At 37.0% G+C, this 10,218-nt stretch overlaps 1 protein-coding gene across 1 annotated transcript in view; it reads right to left on the bottom strand.

Moving 5' to 3' along the window:
• Positions 1–4,873: 4,873 nt before the first annotated feature.
• WWC3 (WWC family member 3) overlaps positions 4,874–10,218 on the bottom strand; it is a 171,655-nt gene continuing 166,310 nt past the window's right edge. The window contains exons 21-23 of the mRNA XM_073354676.2: positions 9,920–10,150; positions 9,000–9,127; positions 4,874–7,260 (exon numbers count right to left, since the gene is read on the bottom strand). Coding sequence (XP_073210777.1) covers positions 7,194–7,260; positions 9,000–9,127; positions 9,920–10,150 — 426 coding nt within the window. The 3' untranslated portion in view covers positions 4,874–7,193. The remainder of the gene's footprint in view (positions 7,261–8,999; positions 9,128–9,919; positions 10,151–10,218) is intronic.

Here is a 10,218-nt window from a genome sequence, read left to right as displayed (position 1 = left end):
ATGGGGAGGAAGCAGTTAGTCATGTGACTGCATCCTCCCACTCTAGGGTATCAGCTGGGGGAGAGAGAGAGAGACAGTTTGTAATCCTGCAAGAATCAGTTGAGGCAGTGAAAGCTCGATCACCCTTTTCTACACATATGTTGTGATTTACAAAGCTCTATTAATTAAAATGGATGACTAGCTATTTCATACCCAGGTTGCTTTTCTAAAAAGGATTATGATTTTGTCATAGCAGTAATAAATCATTGTTAATGAAGAAAAGTTAAGTAACTATGAACTCATGTGTCCATATGTTATGAGCAATATTTCTGTTTATTTCACAGCAGTGCCCCAAGGCCTCGTTACATAATTCATAAAGATGAAAAGTTACTAACCACAGTAGTTTGAAAATGGCACAAACCACAAATTTCATAATCTCTTGCTATCCTCTGACATGCTTCTCACCTTACCCCTTACCAAGTCTATCAAAAAATGCAGTTGCAAAAAACATCTTTTTCTCCCACCATTTCACACTCTCATTATGTTGGATCATATTAAAGAAGTTCTGTATTAAAATCACAAATGAGTTTGATTCCCCATAGTTTAAATTCCAGGGTATTACTAATTAAGAGGTCTCTTGGTTTTTGGTACTGTTTCTCTCCCTCTCTATGTGAAACTTGCAAGCTGCTAATTGTGTTAGTACATTCTAAGACAGAGTCTGTTCTCAAAGCAATTCTTTGTAACAACAACTATTCACACAGAGAGACTCAAAGCAATACTCTGTAACAACAGAAACAGCACCCAGAGACTCCCCGCCCTTTTGTTGTATTCATCTTGCTTTGTTAACAATTGTGATTAAAATAGAGATAGAGGATGTATGTGGATGGATGCTTGGTGTGGATAATAACTGAATGATCAGGGAGGTGCCAGCCTAAGAATCCAGTGTCCATCGGCTGAAGAAGGCGTCAAGTGGAAATAACCAGAGGACCCCCGGAGGGCAGACTGGAATCCACCCAACAGCCTCAAGAATGGGAGAACTAAAGAACAAGGTAACATCTGGCAGCACGGAGCCGTCAGGAATGTGCCATCTGCTGATTGATTCAGCAACAGCATGATGAAGCAATTCCCATGGACTGGCATAGGAAGAAATTCCTATAAAAATGGACTCTAGAAAGTGAGAACTTTGAGGTCTGATTCTGCAAACCAACTTCCAGGAGCATTAGATGTGCATCTGACAAGGCCCTGCTCCCTCCTCATGTCCAGGCCACCTGGCCAGTGGCTCAGCATGAGCGACTCTAAGGCTGGTAACTATGATAACAACCTTGCAGAACCTGTGTGTGTATGAATGAATGTGTGAATATATATGAAATTGAATAGAATGTTATAGCTATAACTAACTGCTTACTATGATTCTTTCTGTTTTGCCTTGTTCCCCTTTAATAAGATCCTGCTGGTTTTTATTTTATTGGTATAAGAGTTGAACCCTTTAACTGACTCCCTTTATCTTCCGCATCATGTTCAAGCTTCCTATCCTTACCTCCAAAGTTCAATACCTCCCTCCAGCTATGTTCTGATCTCTTATTCCCCCATTTTGCTTGCCCATGCCTAACCTCTCATTTTTGTATTCTTCTCCTACTCATCTTTCTCCCCTCTCTCTTCCACGCTGCCCCTTGTACTTGAAATTGTTCTTTTACTATGTGCCACATGTTTACCCTCTTGTTTGTCAAATTTCTGTTTAATTATTTTCCATGGAATCTTTTACTGACAATTCACTTAAAATACATTAAATAGCTTAAAAAAACCCCAAAACAAACAAAACCCAAAACCCACAATCTTCATTGCTCCGACTTCCAAATCATTGGTCATCCAGCAGATCACATTTAGAACCATTCTCTAAGGAAAAGTTTGGACTGAGTTTTAGTCTAATTACAGTACTATTCTGAGCACACTGACAGTTCTCTAGTTCTAAATAAACTTTTTTTTGGTAAGAATTGTGTACGCCTCTAGATTTACCTTTCACAGTACATAGTTCCCAATGAAATTTTACAAAATATACTGTATATACATAATTGTGTAGGAGCATGTTACCAAATTTTTTGTTTTATTATAGCATTATGCTCACATTATTCATCCTCCCTTATTTGAATATAGCCTTAATGATCTTCAGTGAAGACTTTTTCAATGCCAAACAGGAGAGTAAACACAGCAACATTTAAGGTGTTGTCTTAAGTATTGCACTTTTATTACAATATTCTCTTTGTATCCTCCACAAGTCTCTCACTCACTTGGAATATGCATTTTGAACTGGTCCTCAAGTCCACTAGTCTCCTCATGGTCAAAGCCTTCCTCAAAATCCACTTCTATTGTGATACCTATGAAAAGTTAGCTACCTAACAATAGGTAGGCTAGAATAGTATGTTTGCTCTCAGGGAATCATTAGCAGGCTATAGAGGGGGCACACAGGGGGATTCCACCCATACCTTTTTGGGTTGACAAAACAGTTCTGCAGCAGTTCTCTTTGCATTCATGTAGAACATCTGAGGCAGGCCAAACAAATAGCCAGCAGGTCCATAACTATGTATACCCAACTGGGCCAAATCCTTAGGTAGGGACTGCATAGCAGGAGTTACTGTAAATAGCAAACTGGATTAATGACTTCAGAATGGCTACACAGCTGCTCCAAATCTGGGCTCTAGGTTGAAGGAAGTGCCTGTCTCCCTGGTTTCTCATGCAGATCCTCTGACGAAAGTCCATTTACATGGACTTTGCATAAGAGCAGAGCTTGGCACTTAGTCTCCTATGTCTGGGTTTTCTCAAACATTTTCATTGCGTGGACCACATCTTAAGAGAGAGACTGGCTTATGATCCACCTCCCTGCACATGATCAGGCAGATCACCTCTCCCCCATCCTCATTTATAATCATGAAAGAGCCCTGTGCCAATTACAACAATTGTGACCATGGAAAAGTAGCAGTAGGAAAGTTTTTAGGGTAGGACGTTCAAAAGAGCTCAGTGCTATCCTAACTCTGCTCTACCTGGAATCAGGAGTAAAACTCCAATTGATTTCAATGGAAGCAGCTAGGCTGTCCCATCTCTTGAAAATCCCATGATTAAGGTACCTGGAGTTTCGTTTAATGGAGTTTAGCAGTTCAAAATAAGGAGAGCAGGTACCATGTGACCCATCAGCTCCTTATGGGCCACAGCTGAGGAACATCCTATTACATACAAAATAATCCTAGTACCATAACCCTGGCCATAAGCAAGGGAGTGGATGGCTCCAATCAAATGAGCATACACCAAATGGCTCTCTGTGTATAGAGAAGCTTCTACATTAATGGTCTGATTCTTCCCTTCTTCTGTATTAGTCTCACTGAACTCATCCCAAAGTTTTATTCTCTGCCTATCACATCCTTGATGTGTATTTTTAGTATGATGGGCTCATTACTAATATGCTGAAGGATTTAAGGGGCAAAATAACTAATTCACCATAAAAAATAAAATTCTACCAGCTAGATGTTTCTGTAGGTTACAAACACACATGCAGCTAAAATATCCTGTAAAAGCTTTAAATAATCTGCTCAATTTATAGTCTGATATTGAATGGTGAAAAAGCAGTAGTACTGTATACATAATGTTTTTTCCTTTTGGGGGTGCGGTAGGGGATAGTTTTGTTTTCCCTAGACCAAAAGTTCTTGAGTATTTTAAACCTTCTCCCCGTAACTGGAACCTTTTAAAATCTCTCCAGTCTTCTACTTGTGGGGCTCCTCTACACTTAAAAAGTATACTGGATTCGTAAGGAACATAGTGTTCTTCCCTGGGATAAAATTTGGAATTTTATTATCCTCAACAGGACCTATAGTTAACAACATACATAATCATCTAAGCCTTAGAAGAACCTTGTCATCGTTATTTAACACTTACCTTGAACGATCATCTTGCAATATATTTACCACTGTTTGAGTAAAAGAGATACATAAAACTTTGTTCTCATACCATGTTGCAGTTCCAACATATCCCCTTTAACTTTGTTGTTGATCTTAATGGCAGCAATGAGTGACGGCTAAAACTTCCAAAGGCTATTTCCAGTAGACAGGTTAAAAATAGTCTAGTTCTATTATACCCATAATGCCTTGTAAACAGTGAACTGAGAACAGCGTACGTCCAGTGCTATAAATCCCCTCTGAGCTTATGCTGCCCATGGTTACACAGATACAATCAGGTCCCCACGCTTCTGCAGCATAGTGATCTCCATGTGTATTGTATATTCATTTTCAAATTGAATGCATATTCTTCCGAAGAAAATGTCCTAGTGTGGCTTAGTAATAGGTCTGTCAAGCTAGGAATGGAACGCAAAAATTAACTTATCCTGTAAATCTTACTTCTGTTTGAAGTGATTTCCATCTAGGAACTATGATGCTCAATAAGTTGTTAAAGAAGTAAAAGTAGTAGTAAGTAGTATGATGACGCTGTCTGCAGAGCACAAATTAAACCTTAGCAAGGAAATTTTGAACAGCCTTTTCTCTTCAGAGAAATTGCTCATCATAATACAAAAGTAGCAAATAAGCCCAGAAAAGATCTTAACCGTGACCCTCTGATGCAGATGAGAGCTTGTTTTCAAGGGGAGGTATTAGTGCTAAGGCTTCAGGACTTTATTCCCATACATGGCACTCTGGATCCATTTCAAGCCTTCAGGGTAACCTTTCTGGACTGATTGGTTTAACTATTAGATGAAAGTTTATTATAGTGATGTCATCTAAATAATGCTCTACAGCCCACGAACTTGCTTTGTAAAGGTATTATAATGACTTATATGTAATTATTTCAAAAACATCTTATATTGTGGGACATAACAAAGCTCTATTTGTATTTATAGTAAATTATTTTATTCTGTAAAAGAAATACTTTCCAAATAATACAAATGACACAATTGTACAAAACTGTGACAAAAACAAGAGAGATGAATACTGAATATTATAACTGATTACCACATCAAAAGAGTACTCGTTACAGCAGTCAATCTTGGACTCTCAAAACATTCTGGTGATACTGTACCATTAAAAAAAACAACAACAGGAACATTCGCCATTAGATACCGCACTGTTATTTCCTAGTCTAGGTATAGGACAAGTCTGTGACATCTCAGATATCACAGTGCGTACCTGTTGGTAAATACTGCCTTTTTAATGGCAATCACTGTAAAGGAGACAGATCTATTTCCTCTCACGCACTGGGACATTCAGGTAATGAGCACTTAAAGAGTTGGTGTTCTCAGACTTTCATCCCAACACAGACTAAAACATTGGTTTTTAGTTATTTATTTTAGTAAGTATTTATTTTTGTTGGCTTATATTCTGTTCATTTTTTGAATCTCTCTTATTCAGGCTTGAGACCCTTATCTACAGCTACCAATACCACTGTGAAGAAAAGAGGCTTGAAAGCAGTTAGTATGATAAAGCCAAATATTCTTTTTTCATGCCAAACTGGATGAATAGGAAGCTTACAAACACTATGTCAGGTAAAAAGGAATATAATTTAAAAACACAAATGTCTGTGTTACTAATAATGTTCAATTACTAATCTGTTTGGGTTTTTAATATAACATACTTTTGCTATTTATATTCTGCTTACTTTCCACAGCTTGGACAATGAAAATAGACCCAGTCAGTTTAACTTTTACGTTCTCATACTCTTACATAATGCTACAGTACATGAGTCCTAACACCGCAGGGAATGTTTACTTGTTTCTAAAAATAAATGAAAACAAGCTACTGGTCAGAGATTTTGCAATTTTGTTAGCTTTTTACAAAACCTAAATTTGGGGCCAAATCTGTCCTGACGATGTCCCTTGAACCGAGAGAGACCTTGATTTTCACACTGGATGTTCCAACATTAGGTTAAATAAGTCTTGTGTGGGGTGCCCTTCTCCTTAGGTAATGCACATTAGAAAATATTAGAAACTGCCTATAGTAGCTCAGTAAGAAGCATTTTTACATACTTGCAAGATGCAAGGACACAAAACTGGCATTGTCGGGAATTTAGGGTGACAGTCCTATGTTAAAGCAAATGGTAACAAATAAAATCATTCCTGGCCAAGTTGTAGTTGGCCCAGCTGCCAACCAAGTGAGCTATTTCTTCCAGAGTTATAAGCCCTGTTTCTGAAAAGCATCAGGAAAGCAAAAACTTACACATGTGCCTAACTCAAAGCACCTGCTTAAAAAGCTATGCGCATGTGTTTAACCCCACTTCTGAATAGGGATGCTTTCCAGAATATAGGACTTAAGTACTTCCTGAATGGGGCCACAATCTTTAAAACTACTCGGATGCTATATTCTTTTACTGGTTTTATTAATATGGGAAGTCCCCTCCCCCCCCATTTCCATCTTTATTAAATCATAGCAAAACAAAGACCTGCCACCCTTTTCCTTTCCCCCGTTTAAATTGAAAATCTAATTAAAAATATAAAGATACATTAAACACAACTGAAATGAGAACAATCTGTTAGTGCACAGTAAGAACATGCAAATGAGTTCTGCAATGTTGAATGGCATTTTTAATCAGTATTAAAAACATTGCAGGTGATAATATTTTGCTATAACACAGACAGTGCTAAAGAATACAATTTACATGATAGGATACAGATAGTAAAGCTGATAAAAGTGACAAATTTAGAACATAGTATTTTCATTTCAGGTATCAGAAACAAAACCAGCTCAATGGTTCCATTCTACTGTATGACGAATACTGAAGAACAAAATTTCAGTCTTAAAATACATCTTAAAGTAGGTATTTTCCTTCAAGGAAAAATGTGCTATAAATAAATTACAATACAGTGAATTTGCCTGAACTCACTTTGTTTCTGTCTTCCAGCCTTTAAATCAAATAAAACAGCATAAAAACTGTACACACTCTTAACAGGATAGCTGATCTTTTATAAAATAAGTTGTCTTCAGAGATGTCAATTTCACAACAAGGAAAAACCAAGCCTTGTTGCAGTCACTATTATAAAATATATATATGTGTGTGTGTGTGTGTGTGTGTGTGTGTATATATATTTATATAATTTTTTACTTTTACTTTTTTTACGTTTTTATTTTTTACAAAAGGTGTATATTAATAGTATTTTGCACAAACTTTTTAAAAGAAATTTAGCTAGTCTAATAATTTCATTAAAATAAAACAGACAGATAAATACTTCATGTTTACAATGCAACCTGTTACACATCATCAGCTGGCAGAGGAGGTATGTTAATCCTTGGTCTTGTAAAAAATGCTATCTTCTCTCTGTCATTGAAAAAATAGAGATAAAAAGTAGTCAAACAAATGCTTATATACAGACTTCAAGAAACTGAATTTGTTTCAATCTTTATTTAGCTCATTAAATTCTTCAGATCAAATATTTATTGAGGTGTTTATAAACATAGTAAACCGGGCTCATATTGTATAGCTATAATAAATAAATAATAATAAATACCACCTAGCCCTTTATATAGCACTTTTCATCAGTAGCTCTCAGTGCTTTGCAAAGGAGGTCAGCATCATAGAATCAGTCTTTTGGAAGAAAAAAAAAGAACTAGTATCCACTACTAGCTATACACGATTGAACTAAATGGGGAATACAGACAAATTCCTCGACAATATAAACCACAGACACTATTACTTTTTGGATGAAAGCTGCCCCAGAGTACACAGAACCACACAAGGCTCTACACATCGGCTAAGCCTTGCATAGTTCCTCTTCACTGGACAAAACTGCACTGTTTCAGTTTTTACTGACAACACATACAGAAAGTAACAGACTATTTCTGGATGCATTCATATCTAAAATAAGGAAATTCTTATTCTTTTCACTTTTTTATTGAGCAAACACCACAGACAGCAGATTAAATGTGATTAGAAACTATCCATGGTTTCATCTCTGCATACCAGCCTGTATATTTGATTTATTTCCTCCCTGCCTTGTGTTCCCCAATATGCAGGATTTAAGTTGGCTTCATTATTACAGGAATTAGAGAGCTATCAAAAACCAACCCTGCAATTTCTGCTCTCCTGAGGTCCTGCCTGTCAGCCTAGGAGAAAGGGATTTTTGACAGCATCTCCCAAATGAAAAATGAAATTAAAGACCTGATTCATTTAATTTTCATTTAAGCCTTCCTGTTACCATTATAGCACAATTTTTCAATAATTACAATCAATAAAAAGAGTTTCTAACAACCAAAGTGTTCTGTGAGCATCTGCCTAATATGAAACACTAGCTGTGTTTTCCTACACAGTCATTGCATTGCAAGCATTTACTCTTAAACACTTCATGACATGGAGTACACATATGAATATACAAAACAAACAGCTATTTTAATACTAACAGTCAGAAAAATCATCATCTGAAATGCATGTTAATATTTACCAAAGTCACTGGTAAGCAAAGTTTAAAACTGTATATTTGACATAAGAACTGTAAGCAGAGGAGGAAGGGATGAAGAAGGATACAAAGCACAGAGATTTCTGGAAAGAGCAGTTGGGAAACAGGACTTTGGTTTGAATAGTAAGAACAAACAGTTATGGGTACAATGCTGTTTACTAGAGTACATATAGAACATTAACTAATCGACTGTGCATATAGGGATGCAACTGGTTCCTTGGAGAACTTAAACCATGTTAGCTTGGAGCCCAAAGAATATGGTGGTGTTAGTAGCTGCCCGAATTAGAATTATAGCCTAAAAATGTGTGTACATAAATTTGGACATTCTCTTTTTGTACTACAGCATTTTTTTATTTGCACGTTGGGTGACAGCGCTTCTTCACTTCGGTTTTTAGTCTTTGTACCATGAATTGCTCAAAAGAAAAGCACTCTAATGAAGACAGGCCCACATCAATATATAAGTAAAGGTTATAGATACATAGGACACTGCACAGTGAAGCTAGGTGGTTTGGAGCTACTATAGTAATACATTAGTACATTACAACCAACAGAGACCGGTAAAGATTAAACATGTGCTATTTTCAATACAGATGTTATTGCTTACCTAAAAGTCTGCACCTGAATAGGCTCTTTCTGGTTTTGTCCACGCAGTAGGTATACTTCTTTGGATGCTTTCTTTAGCATTTTTTCAGCTACTTGTTCTTGGTGATGTTCAAATTTGGTCTGTCTTGTCTGAAAAGTATTAAAACCAAACTAAAAATGAATAGCTGGAAACATATGGAAATGAAGACATCTGTTTAAATAATATGCTTTCCCACTTCATCTCAGTGAAACCAGCCAAACACAAGGTCTGAAATAGCTAGACTCCCCAGAGCCACAGGACTGTTTTCGTCCCTAATGCTCCTGAGAAAGATGTGTTAAATTCCACGTAGTTTACTGTATTTCGATCTTTCAAATGAGACCATAAACTAGAGATTATGTGTGCTCTATGTGGGCACTGAAAATCCAATGGCAATTTTTTGTAGTTTGCCCCAGCATGCTTTGGTACACTTCCCTTTCCCATCAATGGGAATTACAGTATGCATACACAGTAAGAGGAAATTATGCAGAACACTCATTTATGATAAAATATCAAATCAGTGGATATTCATCCAGAGGCCACGTGGGGAAAAATGCATTGCGATTCCCCTACTAAATATCTATAACTTACAGAAATATCAGAAAATGCTTTTAAAAATACCAGAAAAATCAAACTTTTGATGGAGAGTTTTAATGTCTCAGACACATTAAACAGTTCCATCCTCCAGTAATTGTCACCAATGTGGTATTCAATAATGATCAATGAACTGATGTTTTCATGAGGGTAACAACAAGGGCATCTGGGGTGAAATTGTTTATTTGAAATCATGTAACATTATAGAGGTCCATTCATTTAACTTCAGCACTTCCAAGGTATACTTACCATCAGGCAGGCTTTAATCAAGGGTTCTGAGTATGCCCAACATAGAGCCCAAGAAACCATACCTGTCTCTCTGCTTCCTTCAACAAATTTCGGAATCGTTCGTCCCGAAGGACCCAGTGGGGAAGATCAGTTTGCCCTCTGAGTTGGGCATCTTCCAGACGTTGCTTCAACTCTCTCAAAACACATATCTCCTCATTCAGTTGTCTCTGTCTAGTTCTGGATGCCTGGAGATCCAGCTCCAGGTCTAGGGATGTCCTTGCCATAAGCTCAGCCAAAGAAGATCTACAGGACTGCTGGATTATTATAATTCAAATAAAACACACAACAGAGATGTTATTCAGAACATGTTATATTGATATAT

Source organism: Lepidochelys kempii, chromosome 1 (genome assembly GCF_965140285.1).
Source record: "Lepidochelys kempii isolate rLepKem1 chromosome 1, rLepKem1.hap1, whole genome shotgun sequence".
In the NCBI taxonomy this organism is placed as follows: domain Eukaryota; kingdom Metazoa; phylum Chordata; order Testudines; family Cheloniidae; genus Lepidochelys; species Lepidochelys kempii.
The sequence above is the reverse complement of the archived record's forward strand: the minus strand, read 5'-3'. Positions and strand labels throughout refer to the sequence as shown.